At 45.8% G+C, this 17,325-nt stretch overlaps 1 protein-coding gene across 9 annotated transcripts in view; it reads left to right on the plus strand.

Annotated features, from left to right (window-relative positions):
- LOC109882246 (receptor-type tyrosine-protein phosphatase F) overlaps positions 1–17,325 on the plus strand; it is a 195,715-nt gene that overhangs the window by 165,088 nt on the left and 13,302 nt on the right. For all 9 annotated transcript variants that reach the window (XM_031810278.1, XM_031810286.1, XM_031810285.1 and 6 more), the window contains 2 exons: positions 6,725–6,879; positions 8,434–8,719. In XM_031810278.1, coding sequence (XP_031666138.1) covers positions 6,725–6,879; positions 8,434–8,719 — 441 coding nt within the window. The remainder of the gene's footprint in view (positions 1–6,724; positions 6,880–8,433; positions 8,720–17,325) is intronic.

Below are 17,325 nucleotides of genomic sequence, written 5' to 3' on the forward strand. Positions count from 1 at the left end.
AACAGCAGTTCAAGTCCAAGAGTAGGGGAAGCAGCTTTGCCACTGCAGTAGCTGTAGTGGCAGATTGTGACCCTGAAAAACCTCTAAAAGAACAAACATTCAAAGTCAAGAAACCAGGCACCTACCCTTCTGATGCTCCCAGTATCTCATGTGTATTTTGCGCAGGTGAGCATTTCTTGGTCGACTGCCAACAGGTGAAGGCACAGCCACACGAAGCCAAGGTTGAGTTTCTGAGATCAAAATACCTTTATTTTGGCTGTTTGATGAGAGGACACTTAAGCAAATAATGTAAAAGAAGGATGATCTGTCAGAGCTGTCAAAGAAAGCACCCCACTATCCTGCACATTGAAGGAAGAGAGAGATTTAGATCTCTGAAGGCAGATACGAGGGGTGTAGCAGTAAAGCGGGAGGAGACCGTCAGCAGTGCTCTTGTTTCACTGGAAGCTGGTGAAGATACCGGGGCCGGTGCAGATTGTGCACTTGCAATTGTGCCAGTTCAAGTAAAGATGGCAAATGGAAGCAAGTCTGCGTTAACCTATGCATTTCTCGATTCTGGTAGCTCAGCAACATTTTGTACGGAGAGACTCATGAGGCAAGCTGAAGGCAGTGAGATTGAAATAATGGGGCGAATAATAATAATGAATGAATAATGGAGAGTCCTACCAAGAGGTTTGAGATATCTGGATTAGAGATTGGCAATGTGGAAGGCAACACATTTCTTGCATTACCAAAGGTCTACACCCAAAATAAGATCCCAGTGACAAGGGAGAATATTCCCACCCAGAAAGATCTCAAAAGGTGGCCATACCGGAAAGAGGTTCAGTTGAAGGAGATTGATGCTGACGTCGAACTCCTGATTAGCGTAAATGCTCCAAAGGCAATGGAACCCTGGCAAATCATAAATAGTCAAGGCAACGGACCGTATGCAGTGAAAACCCTCTTAGGGTGGGTGATGAACGGTCCTCTTAACAATTGTACCATGGCAGAAGAATCTGGACATCCTACGATGATGGCCAATCGTATCTCAATGGCCGACCTGGGGGTTCTTCTTGTAAATCAGTACAACCATGACTTCCCTGAAAGAGAGTATGAAGAGAAAAGTGAGATGTCAGCTGAGGATCGTAGGTTTATGGAGATCGTATCAAGCTCCATAACCCTCAAAGACCATCCCTACTACTTACCGTTGCCCTTTCGCAACAAAGATGTAGTCCTGCCAAACAATCGTGACATGGCAAAGCAGCGGGCTCTAAATATTATCAGGATGTTCAAGAGGGACAAAGGTTACGCTGCAGAGTACAAAGGCTTCATGGAAGAGATGATAACAAAAGGTTACGCCGAGAAGGAACCACAAGAACAGCTCCTCAGAGAGAAAGGCAAGGCATGGTACATACCACACCATGGCATTCACCATAAGCGCAAAGGAACGATATGAGTGGTGTTTGACTGTTCTTCATCCTATAAAGGTACATCTCAACAGTGAACTCCTTCAAGGCCTTGACCTGGCAAACACACTTATAGGAGTCTTGCTAAGATTTCGGCAAGAGCACATTGCCATGATGGCAGACATCCATGTAATTTTCATGAAGATTAAAGATGAAGATGACTTAGACTTCCTGCGATTCCTATGGTGGCCGGACGGTGAAACTAACAAAAGATTGGAGGAGTACAGGAATGACGGTTCATCTTTTCGGTGCTATATCCTCTCCAAGTTGTGCAAATTTTGCACTGCGAAAGACTGCAGAAGACAACTGTGAGAGATACAATGAAGAGGTGATTCAAACAGTCAAGTCCAACTTCTATGTTAAAGCAAAACAGTGGAAGTATTTGAACTCCAAACACAACCCAGCCGATGATGCCTCAAGAGGATTACATGTTGAAATGTTCCTGAACTCAAAGAGATGGCGCAAAGGACCAGAATTTCTGGAGAAAACAGAAACTCAATGGCCGAAAGTCCCAGAGGAGCTTGGCTCCATCCCTCCGGATGATCCAGAGGTGAGAAAAGACGTAATCGTAAACAGTACAAGTGTTGAAGAAAAGAGTCCAACCAGCAAACTGATTGAGTACTATTCAACATGGAACAGCTTGAAGAAAGCAGTTGCCTGGATGCTGAAACTGAAGACTTCTTCTACAGTTAAGCCAGAAAAGGGAAATTCTCTCTCAAACTGATCCAAGATCAGATCAGAGTCTGACAAACTCACTGACGGAACAAATTGACAAGTTCAAACTGACGTTTGGAAAAGAAAGTCTGTCTGTGGATGACCTAGATGAAGCAGAAAAGGTCATCATTCAATTTGAGCAACGGCAGCACTTTAAACAAGAAATTGCACTAGTTGTGAAAGGAAAACAATGTGCAAAGAGAGGCGGCTCAATCTGTAAGCTTGATCCAATTATTGACAATGGCATTCTGAGAGTGGGAGGAAGATTAAGCAAAGCTGCTATGCCTACCGGAACTAAAGAATCCTATGATCCTGCCCAAAGACTCCTACATCTCCAGACTGATCTTACTCCACATCCATGAGCAGGTTGGCCCCTCTGGGAGAGGTCACGTGCTTTCTAGACTTTGCCAGCGATATTGGATACCCTGTGCCAACTTCTTCGCAAAGGAAGATCCTTAAGAGCTGTGCCTTCTGCAGGCGGATGCAAGCAAGAGCTGGAGAACAGAAGATGGCTGACCTTCCACAAGATCGGGTGTCACCTGATTTGCTGCCTTTCACCCATGTGGGCATAGATTACTTCGGCCCCATAGAGATGAGGGCGAGGCCGCGTTCATGTGAAGCGGTATGGTGTGATCTTTACTTGCCTTGTGAGTCGAGCTGTCCATCTAGAAGTTGCTAGTTATCTGGATACTGATTCCTGCATCAATGGCCTGCGCAGCTTCATCTGTCGAAGGGGCCCAGTAACAAGTATCAGAACAGACAGTGGCACCAACTTTGTTGGAACACACAGAGAGCTAGGAGAAGCTCTGAAAGAGCTGGATCACAACAAGATTCAAAATGAATTACTGAAGGAAGGAGTGACATGGTCATTCAATCCTCCCTCTGGAGCCCACCATGGGGGGGGGGGGGGTATGGGAGAGGTTGATCCGACTGGTGAAAAAGATCCTCTATTCAGTCCTTAAAGAGCAAGTACTGGATGATGAGGCTTTGCAAGACAGCATTGTGTGAAGTTGAGGCGATTTATGAACCACAGACCAATCACTACTGTAACAAATGCCCCTAAGGATCTAGAACCCCTGACTCCGAACCATCTGCTTCATCTGAAAGCTAAGCCAGTCCTGCCACCAGGACTATTCCAGAGAAGCGACCTATACTCACGAAGGAGATGGAAGCAAGTACAATATATCAGTGACCTCTTCTGGAAGAGATGGATCAGGGAGTATCTTCCACTTATGCAGGAGCGGAACAAGTGGAACATAACTAAGAGAAACTTCAGTCCTGGTGACCTTGTTGCCATCGACGATGACACCGCCCCAAGGAACTCTTGGCTAATGGGGGCGTGTGGTGGAGGCGTTGCCAGGGGCCAAAGGTCTTGTCCAGAGCGTCATGGTTAAGACTAAGACCAATATCTTACAGAGACCTATCAATAAACTCTGTCTGCTCCTTGAGGCGACGTAGTGACACACACACACACACAGTGCTCCATCTTAGAATCACGTGCATCTCTGATTCGTTGATGTCGTACTCTTACATTCTTCGATGTCGTACATTTTTGGACGTCAAACTCTTGACATTTTTGGAAGTTGAACACCTTTACACTTCAACTCAGACTGAGATCTATGGACTATGTTCCTACATGGCACCTTGTATATTTGTATACTGAGATCTATGGACTATGTTCCTATATGGGACCTTGTATATTTGTATACTGAGATCTATGGACTATGTTCCTATATGGGACCTTGTATATTTGTATACTGAGATCTATGGACTCTGTTCCTATATGGGACCTTGTATATTTGTATACTGAGATCTATGGACTCTGTTCCTACAGGGCACCTTGTATATCTGTATATAGCTATGGACTCTGTTCCTACAGGGCACCTTGTATATCTGTATATAGCTATGGACTCTGTTCCTACAGGGCACCTTGTATATCTGTATATAGCTATGGACTCTGTTCCTACAGGGCACCTTGTATACCTGTATATAGCTATGGACTCTGTTCCCACAGGGCACCTTGTATATCTGTATATAGCTATGGACTCTGTTCCTACAGGGCACCTTGTATATCTGTATATAGCTATGGACTGTAATAGTGCTCTGGTATAGAATGTTGTGTGTTGGCTCTATGTTTGAACATTAAGTCATTGTTGTGCATTCAGTGCAGTCAACAATTAGGGGCTGGTTTGTTAAAGCCGATTTGGACATATTTGTGTAAAAGACTGAACATACGGAGCTCCATGTACATTTGTGTAAATATATTAAATATTAATGTATATTACGAAATATTAGGTACCTTTATGATGTATATTTACCTGATTGAGATATATTCATTTGTTGTTAGTGTAACTCAGTTTTTGGCCCCCCCCTCTTGCCCATTCATTGTATTGTGGTAAGTGTGTTAGGATAAAGGTAGGAAGTTGGGCCTTCGGGGGAGGGAGTCCTTGCTAGATGCGGGAGCGGTATAGTTTTTTGACCATACAGACATACAGACAGGTCATAATATGAATCTTCCATATCAACTATTCTATGCTTTAAGTTGATTGGAGAATCATTTCTTTGTTAGATATAAGAAGAATAAACATTTATGTTGCACCATATCCCTGGATGTCATTGAATGTTTGGCCGTTTGGAAACCTTGAGTGTGGACTGTATGCGTACCAAACAACCCTGCTTCAGGCTTGGGCAGTGGCTATGGTAATGTCTGTTCTGCTGTGATGTCGATGCTATGGTCAGGGTCTGGTGTGGACTGTTCTGCTGTGATGTCGATGCTATGGTCAGGGTCTGGTGTGGACTGTTCTGCTGTGATGTCGATGCTATGGTCAGGGTCTGGTGTGGACTGTTCTGCTGTGGTGTCGATGCTATGGTCAGGGTCTGGTGTGGACTGTTCTGCTGTGATGTCGATGCTATGGTCAGGGTCTGGTGTGGACTGTTCTGCTGTGATGTCGATGCTATGGTCAGGGTCTGGTGTGGACTGTTCTGCTGTGATGTCGATGCTATGGTCAGGGTCTGGTGTGGACTGTTCTGCTGTGGTGTCGATGCTATGGTCAGGATCTGGTGTGGTCTGTTCTGCTGTGGTGTCGACACTATGGTCAGGGTCTGGTGGGTCAGGGTCTGGTGTGGACTGTTCTGCTGTGATGTCGATGCTATGGTCAGGGTCTGGTGTGGACTGTTCTGATGTGGTGTCGACACTATGGTCAGGGTCTGGTGGGTCAGGGTCTGGTGTGGACTGTTCTGCTGTGATGTCGATGCTATGGTCAGGGTCTGGTGTGGACTGTTCTGCTGTGGTGTCGACACTATGGTCAGGGTCTAGTGTGGACTGTTCTGCTGTGGTGTCGAGACTATGGTCAGGGTCTAGTGTGGACTGTTCTGCTGTGGTGTCGATGCTATGGTCAGGGTCTGGTGTGGACTGTTCTGCTGTGATGTCGATGCTATGGTCAGGGTGCTGAGGTGGGGTGTGCTGCTGGCTTCTCTGTGGGGGTGGCCAGCCCTCTAGTAGGTGGTTCTCTGTCACATGCCATCCCCCTCAACCTCTCCTCCATCCCCCTCAACCTCTCCTACAGCAATCTGATCCTCTCCTCTAGTGCTCTGTTCTGCTCCTGCTCCTGCTCCTGCTCTTTCTCCTGTAGTTGTCTCACCACAGTCCAGAGTGTAGATATGTCTCTCTCCTCCACCAGCAGTCTGATCCTCTCCTCTAGTGTTCTGCTCCTCTTTCTCCTGTTGTAGTTGTCTCACCACAGTCCAGAGTGTAGATATGTCTCTCTCCTCCACCAGCAGTGGAGATTCTCCTGCTGGGCTAATTCTTTGATTAGGTGAAAGAACAGCTGAAACTGTTTGGGGTTGCCCTGTACCATTACTGTTCCAGACTTATAGAGATTTATATTAGCTGACTCAGAGTCCTCGTTGTCAAGTATCCTGTCTCTCTCACTCAATCTCTGTCTCTCGCTCTCTCTGTTTCTCTCGATCCCTGTTTCTCTCGCTCTCTCTCTCTGTCTGCCTGTCTCTCTCTCTCGATCCCTGTTTCTCTCTCTCTGTCTGCCTGTCTCTCGAATCTCTGCTTCTCCCTCGATCTCTCGCGCGCTCTCGATCTCTCTCACTCGATCTCTGTCTGTCTGTCTTTTTCACTCAATCTCTGTCTCTCTCTGTCTGTCTGTCTGTCTCTCTCTCTCTTTCCCTGTTTCTCTCGCTCTCTCTCAATCTGTTTCTCTCTCTCTCGATCCCTGTTTCTCCCTCTCTCTCTCGATCTCTGTTTCTCCCTCTCTAGCTCTCGCTCGCTCTCTGTCTCTCCCTCTCCCCATCCCTAGTGTATGGAATCACCTGTCTGTTTCATTCTCTCTTTCATTCATTCTTCTTCATTCCATTGCATCCCTCCATCACAACTTATCATTCTACTAACTCACCTCTCAGACCAGCGTGATGGTTGGTTGGTTTCATTTTCATTTCTAACCCCTCTGCTAGCCACCTGGAAAATGCTTCATACACACACACACACACACACACACAATAATGAACACCATTAACAATTTTGTTCCCTTGGTTGATTTTCTCCGGGTTTTCTCCTACAGAATGGTTCCAGTGAGAAGCGTGAGATTCGTCAGTTCCAGTTCATGGCCTGGCCGGACCACGGGGTACCAGAGTACCCCACCCCTATCCTGGCCTTCCTACGACGGGTCAAAGCCTGCAACCCCCCTGACGCTGGGCCCATGGTGGTACACTGCAGGTAAACTATACAGTTTTTGCGACTGCACTTGAAGAAACTTTAAAAGTTCTTGAAATGTTTCCGTATTGATTGACCTTCATGTCTTAAAGTAATGATGGACTGTCGTTTCTCTTTGCTTATTTGAGCTGTTCTTGTAATAATATGGACTTTGGTCTTTTACCAAATAGGGCTATGTTCTGTATACCCCCCTACCTTGTCACAACACAACTGATTGGCTCAAACGCAATAAGAGGGAAAGAAATTCCACAAATGAACTTTTAACTCATTGAAATGCATTCCAGGTGACTACCTCATGAAGCTGGTTGAGAGAATGCCTAGTAGGTGCAAAACTGTCAATAAGGGAAAGGGTGGCTACTTTGAAGAATCTGAAATATAAAATATGATTCCATATGTGTTATTTCATAGTTTTCATGTCTTCACTATTATTCTACAATAGTATGTGTGTGTGTGTGTGTGTGTGTGTGTGTGTGTGTGTGTGTGTGTGTGTGTGTGTGTGTGTGTGTGTGTGTGTGTGTGTGTGTGTGTGTGTGTGTGGATATATATATACCCAGCCCCCCCAATGCTTAAAATATATATATATATATGTATACACACACTGCTCAAACAAGTAAAGGAAACAACAGTGATTGACAAGACATTTCACATGCTGTTGTGCAAATGGAATAGACAACAGGTGGAAATTATAGGCAATTAGCAAGACACCCCCAATAATGTTAACCTCTCTCCTCCCTCCTCCCTCAGTGTGGGTGTGTAATGTTAACCTCTCTCCTCCCTTCTGCCTCAGTGTGGGTGTGTAATGTTAACCTCTCTCCTCCCTCCTCCCTCAGTGTGGGTGTGTAATGTTAATCTCCCTCCTCCCTCAGTGCGGGTGTGTAATGTTAATCTCCCTCCTCCCTCAGTGCGGGCGTGAAATGTTAACCTCCCTCAGTGCGGGTGTGTGATGTTAACCTCTCTCCTCCCTCCTCCCTCAGTGCGGGTGTGTGATGTTAACCTCTCTCCTCCCTCCTCCCTCAGTGCATGCATGTAATGTTAATCTCCCTCCTCCCTCAGTGCGGGCGTGAAATGTTAACCTCCCTCAGTGTGGGCGTGTAATGTTAATCTCCCTCCTCCCTCCTCCCTCAGTGCAGGCATGTAATGTTAATCTCCCTCCTCCCTCAGTGCGGGCGTGAAATGTTAACCTCCCTCAGTGTGGGTGTGTAATGTTAACCTCCCTCAGTGCGGGTGTGTAATGTTAACCTCCCCCAGTGCGGGTGTGTAATGTTAACCTCCCTCCTCCCTCAGTGCGAGCGTGTAATGTTAACCTCTCTCCTCCCTCAGTGCGGGTGTGTAATGTTAACCTCCCTCCTCCCTCAGTGCGGGTGTGTACTGTTAACCTCTCTCCTCCCTCCTCCCTCAGTGTGGGCATGTAATGTTAACCTCTCTCCTCCCTCCTCTCCCAGTGCGGGCGTGTAATGTTAACCTCCCTCCTCCCTCAGTGCGGGCATGTAATGTTAACCTCTCTCCTCCCTCAGTGTGGGCGTGTAATGTTAACCTCTCTCCTCCCTCATCCCTCAGTGCGGGCGTGGGTAGAACAGGCTGCCTGATCGTGATCGAGGCCATGCTGGAGCGTATGAAGCATGAGAAGTCGGTGGATATCTACGGTCATGTGACGTGTATGAGAGCTCAGAGGAACTACATGGTGCAGACTGAGGACCAATATGTCTTTATCCACGAGGCCCTGCTAGAGGCAGCCACCTGTGGCCTCACTGAGGTCCCCGCACGCAATCTGTACGCACACATCCAGAAACTCACCCAGCCGCCCACAGGGGAGACCGTCACCGCCATGGAGCTGGAGTTTAAGGTAATATTAATATATATAATAATAATAATAATAATATGTAGAATCTTCATCACCATCATCATCATCATAATGAAAATGACATCTGGAACTTTAGACACGTAGATCAGAAACGGATTGGATAGGTGTATGCCATTGTTACCCAATACATTCCTAGTTGAGGATTCTACCCGGCCTATCAGATGTTGAGGTGGAGCCGCTACTCCTGTGATTGGACAGTGACAGTGGGGATGTTTTCAGATCTGTTACCTCATTGGTCCCTCACCCTCCTTCCTCCTCCTGCGATTGGACAGTGTAGTTCAGGGATGGGCAACTTTGAAGGAAGGGGTCGGGGCCCACAACAACAATGGGAACTCATCATAAGGGGCTACAGTGGTTCGGGGGGAGGGGCCTGCGTACCCACATCCATTCCCAGACATGCAGTCAGAACCGGCCGGAGACTTTTGGAGCCCCCCCCACCCCACCCCACTACAGTGGATAGAAAACAGTTTTAAAGTAAATTTGCTGCAATTCTACACATTTTGACATGTGGTGGAGAGAAGTAATGACCGTTTTTAACCTGTAGTGACGCCCAGCCCGTGAACGGGACCGTTATCATCATCGGACACTAATTAGCATAACGCAACGGACATAAATCTTCCTAGAAAATCTTCCTATTCATGAAAATCACAAGTGAAATATATTGACACACAGCTTAGCCTTTTGTTAATCACCCTGTCATCTCAGATTTTCAAAATATGCTTTACAGCCAACGCTAGACAAGCATTTGTGTAAGTTTATCATAGCCTAGCATAGCATTATGCCTTGCTAGCAGCAGTCAAACTTGTCACGTTTGCCTGCTGCTAGCAAGGTTAATATGATATCTGAGTGAGAGTGATTAATGATATCAACGCGGGCCCCCGGTCGGCAATTCAGTCGTGATTACTACAAGTATAGATAGTTGGCCGCTAGAGTAACTTACCAATCTGCTGACATGGCTAATGGAGTAACTAACAGTGACTGATAAAACCACATTTCAAACTGGCACCTCTACTATTCTACCTAGCAACAATAAGTTGAGACCCCGACTGAGTTCCTTCAGAATAAAAAAATTATGTGTTTTTACTATTTTTGGAAATTGTTCCGCGGGTCTATAAAAGGAACAGCCAGTTGCCCAGGTTTCTACAGTAGTTTTACGTTTATTGTCCCAGAAAATGACCATTATAAAACAACGTTGAACACGCAAATCCACATGGCTCACAATGACATACAGTTCTAGTCATAGGGATGACCGCCATCAATACTACTACAATGATCTAGTCATAGGGATGACCGCCATCAATACTACTACAATGATCTAGTCATAGGGATGACCGCCATCAATACTACTACAATGATCTAGTCATAGGGATGACCGCCATCAATACTACTACAATGATCAGGGCATAGGGATGACAGCCATCAATACTACATAGGGATGACAGCCATCAATACTACTACAATGATCTAGTCATAGGGATGACAACCATCAATACTACTACAATGATCTAGTCATAGGGATGACCGCCATCAATACTACTACAATGATCTAGCCATAGGGATGACAGCCATCAATACCACTATATACAGTAGGCCTAGGAGCAGCACTGAAGCACAGCATGTCCAAGTTGCCTAATAAGTCAGGTGCTCTGTACATTCTTAGATCATCTCGTCAACCTCAACATCCTCCCAAGCCCACCTCCTTCCCTGTATTGAAAGGGGCAATGGTCATAGGGGTGAAGAAGTGCTTGTACCTGTTCGTCTTAACAGAGGGGAATATATACCGGGAGCCAGAGGGTAGGGACACAGTCAGACAGGATGGAGCGCATGGTGTAGGGACACAGTCAGACAGGATGGAGCTCATGGTGTAGGGACACAGTCAGACAGGATGGAGCTCATGGTGTAGGGACACAGTCAGACAGGATGGAACTCACGGTATAGGGGCTGGGAACAGTCAGACAGGATGGAGCTCATGGTGTAGGGGCTGGGAACAGTCAGACAGGATGGAGCTCATGGTGTAGGGGCTGGGAACAGTCAGACAGGATGGAACTCACGGTGTAGGGGCTGGGAACAGTCAAGACAGGATAGAGCTCATGGTGTAGGGACACAGTCAGACAGGATGGAGCTCATGGTGTAGGGGCTGGGAACAGTCAGACAGGATGGAACTCATGGTGTAGGGACTGGGAACAGTCAGACAGGATGGAACCAGCCACACAAGGCATAACATTCCATTACACCATAGCCTACTTGTCAACAGTATGTTTATGTTTTTTATATATATATATATTAGTATTTAGTTAGTATTTGGCTAAGGTGTATGTAAACTTCCGACTTCAACTGTATTTGTATTTATTATGGATCCCCATTAGTTCCTGCCAAGGCAGCAGCTACTCTTACTGGGGTTTATTATGGATCCCCATTAGTTCCTGCCAAGGCAGCAGCTACTCTTACTGGGGTTTATTATGGATCCCCATTAGTTCCTGCCAAGGAAACAGCTACTCTTCCTGGGGTTTATTATGGATCCCCATTAGTTCCTGCCAAGGCAGCAGCTACTCTTCCTGGGGTTTATTATGGATCCACATTAGTTCCTGCAAAGGAAACAGCTACTCTTCCTAGGGTTTATTATGGATCCACATTAGTTCCTGTCAAGGCAGCAGCTACTCTTCCTGGGGTTTATTATGGATCCACATTAGTTCCTGCCAAGGCAGCAGCTACTCTTCCTAGGGTTTATTATGGATCCACATTAGTTCCTGTCAAGGCAGCAGCTACTCTTCTTGGGGTTTATTATGGATCCCCATTAGTTCCTGCCATGGCAGCAGCTACTCTTCCTGGGGTTTATTATGGATCCCCATTAGTTCCTGCCAAGGCAGCAGCTACTCTTCCTGGGGTTTATTATGGATCCCCATTAGTTCCTGCCAAGGCAGCAGCTACTCTTCCTGGGGTTTATTATGGATCCCCATTAGTTCCTGCCAAGGCAGCAGCTACTCTTCCTGGGGTTTATTATGGATCCCCATTAGTTCCTGCCAAGGCAGCAGCTACTCTTCCTAGGGTTTATTATGGATCCACATTAGTTCCTGTCAAGGCAGCAGCTACTCTTCCTGGGGTTTATTATGGATCCACATTAGTTCCTGCAAAGGAAACAGCTACTCTTCCTAGGGTTTATTATGGATCCACATTAGTTCCTGTCAAGGCAGCAGCTACTCTTCTTGGGGTTTATTATGGATCCCCATTAGTTCCTGCCAAGGCAGCAGCTACTCTTCCTAGGGTTTATTATGGATCCCCATTAGTTCCTGCCAAGGCAGCAGCTACTCTTCCTGGGGTTTATTATGGATCCCCATTAGTTCCTGCCAAGGCAGCAGCTACTCTTCCTGGGGTTTATTATGGATCCCCATTAGTTCCTGCCAAGGCAGCAGCTACTCTTCCTGGGGTTTATTATGGATCCCCATTAGTTCCTGCCAAGGCAGCAGCTACTCTTCCTGGGGTTTATTATGGATCCCCATTAGTTCCTGCCCAGTCAGCAGCTACTCTTCCTGGGGTTTATTATGGATCCCCATTAGTTCCTGCCATGGCAGCAGCTACTCTTCCTGGGGTTTATTAAGGATCCCCATTAGTTCCTGCCCAGGCAGCAGCTACTCTTCCTGGGGTCCAGTTAAATTAAGGCAGTTTTACCATTTTAAAAACATTACAATACATTCATAACAGATTTCATAACACACTAAGTGTGTTCCCTCAGGCCCCTACTCCACTACCCCATATCTATAGTACTAAATATATGTGTGTGTATAGTGTGTGTGTATGCATGTGTCTGTACCTATGTGTGTTGCTTCACAGTCCCCACTGTTCCATAAGGTGTATTTGTATCTGTTTTTTAAAATCTGATTCTACTGCTTGCATCAGGAGATATCTACTGCAGCCCTCAGATATATCTACTGCAGCCCTCAGCTATATCTACTGCAGCCCTCAGATATATCTACTGCAGCCCTCAGCTATATCTACTGCAGCCCTCAGATATATCTACTGCAGCCCTCAGCTATATCTACTGCAGCCCTCAGATATATCTACTGCAGCCCTCAGATATATCTACTGCAGCCCTCAGATATATCTACTGCAGCCCTCAGCTATATCTACTGCAGCCCTCAGATATATCTACTGCAGCCCTCAGATATATCTACTGCAGCCCTCAGATATATCTACTGCAGCCCTCAGATATATCTACTGCAGCCCTCAGATATATCTACTGCAGCCCTCAGATATATCTACTGCAGCCCTCAGATATATCTACTGCAGCCCTCAGATATATCTACTGCAGCCCTCAGATATATCTACTGCAGCCCTCAGATATATCTACTGCAGCCCTCAGATATATCTACTGCAGCCCTCAGATATATCTACTGCAGCCCTCAGATATATCTACTGCAGCCCTCAGATATATCTACTGCAGCCCTCAGATATATCTACTGCAGCCCTCAGATATATCTACTGCAGCCCTCAGATATATCTACTGCAGCCCTCAGATATATCTACTGCAGCCCTCAGCATATATCTACTGCAGCCCTCAGCTATATCTACTGCAGCCCTCAGATATATCTACTGCAGCCCTGAGATATATCTACTGCAGCCCTCAGATATATCTACTGCAGCCCTCAGATATATCTACTGCAGCCCTGAGATATATCTACTGCAGCCCTCAGATATATCTACTGCAGCCCTCAGATATATCTACTGCAGCCCTCAGATATATCTACTGCAGCCCTCAGATATATCTACTGCAGCCCTCAGATATATCTACTGCAGCCCTCAGATATATCTACTGCAGCCCTCAGATATATCTACTGCAGCCCTCAGATATATCTACTGCAGCCCTCAGATATATCTACTGCAGCCCTCAGATATATCTACTGCAGCCCTCAGATATATCTACTGCAGCCCTCAGATATATCTACTGCAGCCCTCAGATATATCTACTGCAGCCCTCAGATATATCTACTGCAGCCCTCAGATATATCTACTGCAGCCCTCAGCTATATCTACTGCAGCCCTCAGATATATCTACTGCAGCCCTCAGATATATCTACTGCAGCCCTCAGATATATCTACTGCAGCCCTCAGCTATATCTACTGCAGCCCTCAGATATATCTACTGCAGCCCTCAGATATATCTACTGCAGCCCTCAGATATATCTACTTTGTTGTCATTGTAAATAATTTGTTATTAACTTACTTGCCTAGTTATATAAGGGTGTGGAATAGAGTTCCATGTAGTCATGGCTACATGTAGTACTGTGGAATAGAGTTCCATGTAGTCATGGCTCTATGTAGTACTGTGGAATAGAGTTCCATGTAGTCATGGCTCTATGTAGTACTGTGGAATAAAGTTCCATGTAGTCATGGCTCTATGTAGTACTGTGGAATAGAGTTCCATGTGGTCATGGCTCTATGCAGTACTGTGGAATAGAGTTCCATGTAGTAATGGCTCTATGTAGTACTGTGGAATAGAGTTCCATGTAGTCATGGCTCTATGTAGTACTGTGCGCCTCCCATAGTCTGTTCTGGACATGGGGACTGTGACGAGACCTCTGGTGGCTTGTCTTGTGGGGTATGTATGGGTGTCTGAGCTGTGTGCTAGTCGTTTAAACAGACCACTGGTGGCATGTCTTGTGGGGTATGTATGGGTGTCTGAGCTGTGTGCTAGTTGTTTAAACAGACCTCTGGTGGCATGTCTTGTGGGGTATGTATGGGTGTCTGAGCTGTGTGCTAGTTGTTTAAACAGACCTCTGGTGGCATGTCTTGTGGGGTATGTATGGGTGTCTGAGCTGTGTGCTAGTTGTTTAAACAGACAGCTCAGTGCATTCAACATGTCAATACCTCGCACAAATACAAGTATTGATGAAGTCAATCTCTCTTCTACTTTCAGCCAGGAGAGATTGACATGCATATTATTATTGTTTGCTATCTGTGTACATCCAAGGACCAGCTGTGCTGCCCTGTTCTGAGCCAATTGTAATTTTCCTAAGGCCCTCTTTGTGGCTCCTGACCACATGACTGAACAGTAGTCCACGTGCGACAAAACCAGGACCTGTAGGACCTGCCTTGTTGATAGTGTTGTTAAGAAGGCAAAGCATCGCTTTATTATAGACAGATTTCTCCCCATCTTAGCTACTACAGCATCAATATGTTTTGACCACGACAGTTTACAATCCAGGGTTACTCCAAGCAGTTTAGTCATCTCAACTTGCTCAATTTCCACATTATTCATTACAAGATTTAAGTTGAGGTTCAGGGTTTAGTGAGTGTTTTGTCCCAAACGCAATGCTTTTAGTTTTAGAAATATTTATTCCTTGCCACCCACTCTGAAGCTAACTGCAGCTCTTTGTTAAGTGTTGCAGTCATTTCAGTCGCTGTAGTAGCTGGTGTGTATAGTGTTGAGTCATCCGCATACATAGACACTCTGGCTTTACTCAAAGTCAGTGGCATGTCATTGGTAAAACATTTAAAAAGCAAAGGGCCTAAACAGCTACTGTGGGAAATTCCTGATTCTACCTGGATTATATTTGAGAGGCTTCCATTAAAGAACCCCCTCTGTGTTCTGTTAGACAGGTAACTCTTTATCCACATTATAGCAGGGGGTGTAAAGCCATAACACATGTTTTAGCGGGGGGGTGTAAAGCCATAACACACATGTATTAGCAGGGGGTGTAAAGCCATAACACACATGTTTTAGCAGGGGGTGTAAAGCCATAACACATGTGTTTTAGCAGGGGGTGTAAAGCCATAACACATATGTTTTAGCAGGGGGTGTAAAGCCATAACACATATGTTTTAGCAGGGGGTGTAAAGCCATAACACACATGTTTTAGCAGGGGTGTAAAACCATAACACACATGTTTTAGCAGGGGGTGTAAAGCCATAACACACATGTTTTAGCAGGGGGTGTAAAGCCATAACACACATGTTTTAGCAGGGGGTGTAAAGCCATAACACACATGTTTTAGCAGGGGGTGTAAAGCCATAACACACATGTTTTAGCAGGGGGTGTAAAACCATAACACACATGTTTTAGCAGGGGGTGTAAAACCATAACACACATGTTTTAGCAGGGGGTGTAAAGCCATAACACACATGTTTTAGCAGGGGGTGTAAAGCCATAACACACATGTTTTAGCAGGGGGTGTAAAGCCATAACACACATGTTTTAGCAGGGGGTGTAAAGCCATAACACATATGTTTTAGCAGGGGATGTAAAGCCATAACACACATGTTTTAGCAGGGGGTGTAAAGCCATAACACACATGTTTTAGCAGGGGGTGTAAAGCCATAACACATATGTTTTAGCAGGGGGTGTAAAGCCATAACACATATGTTTTAGCAGGGGGTGTAAAGCCATAACACACATGTTTTAGCATGGGGTGTAAAGCCATAACACATATGTTTTAGCAGGGGGTGTAAAGCCATAACACATATGTTTTAGCAGGGGGTGTAAAGCCATAACACATATGTTTTTCCAGCAGCAGACTATGATCGATAATGTCAAAAGCCGCTCTGAAGTCTAACAAAATAGCCCCCACAATCGTTTTACCATCAATAATTAATTACAACAACAAAGGATGTAAGAAACAAACTTTCACATTTCGTGGGAAGGGGGAAAACAAATTTGAATAAATTTTGACACTTTTATGTAGGAGTCATAACTAGCCATAAAATAACACTATACATTGTCACGTCAGGTGTAAATATATGGGTCACGACAGCGTTATCTCAGCTGTTATGACATGGTTATGAATGTGTCATAATGTGTTATGACACTGGGTGTCAAGTAAAGCGTTAGCGAAAAGGGTAAGACAGAATCTATGTACGATTTACTAAATAGAGTCATGAAGGTCCTGTTTACATGGTCTCCAGTGCTCTGTAGCTCTTCCAGTGTTAGAAGAGAGAGGGGGAGACTTGGGGGGGGGGAGAGAAAGAAGAGCGATGGTGATTGTGGGACTTACAGCCCTGCCGTTCAAGCCCAGGCGGTCTGGCCACCCCACACAGAGCAACACCAGGTCTGTCCACTCTCTCCTGTGATGTCCATCTGTGGTGTGAGAGCTGCCAGGTCCCGTACTGAGCCAGTCACGCCTCCCCACTCCCCCACTCCCATCTCTCCAGCAGGCTCTGCCAGCTCTGCGGACACCCACCACCATCTACTATAGCCATTACAACCATTTTATACACACCATGCCTTACTGTTACTGTCAGTAAAGTCCTGCTGCTATTACTGTGATATACATTAATGAGTCCCTGTTAAAGAAACACAATAAAGTGAAGTACATGTGAGTGATACCCTCTCCCCTCCTCCTGTTCTCTCCGCTTCCTTCTCTCTCCTCCTCCTTCTCTCCTCTTCCTTATCTCCCTTCTCTCTCCTCCTTATCTCTCCTCTTCCTTATCTCCCTTCTCTCTCCTCCTTATCTCTCCTCTTCCATCTCTCCCCTCCTCCTTCTCTCCCCTCCTCCTTTTCTCTCCTCTTCCTTATCTCCCTTCTCTCTCCTCTCTTCCTTATCTCCCTTCTCTCTCTCCTCCTTTTCTCTCCTCTTCCTTATCTCCCTTCTCTCTCC

This window comes from Oncorhynchus kisutch, linkage group LG30 (genome assembly GCF_002021735.2).
Source record: "Oncorhynchus kisutch isolate 150728-3 linkage group LG30, Okis_V2, whole genome shotgun sequence".
Taxonomy (NCBI): Eukaryota; Metazoa; Chordata; class Actinopteri; order Salmoniformes; family Salmonidae; genus Oncorhynchus; species Oncorhynchus kisutch.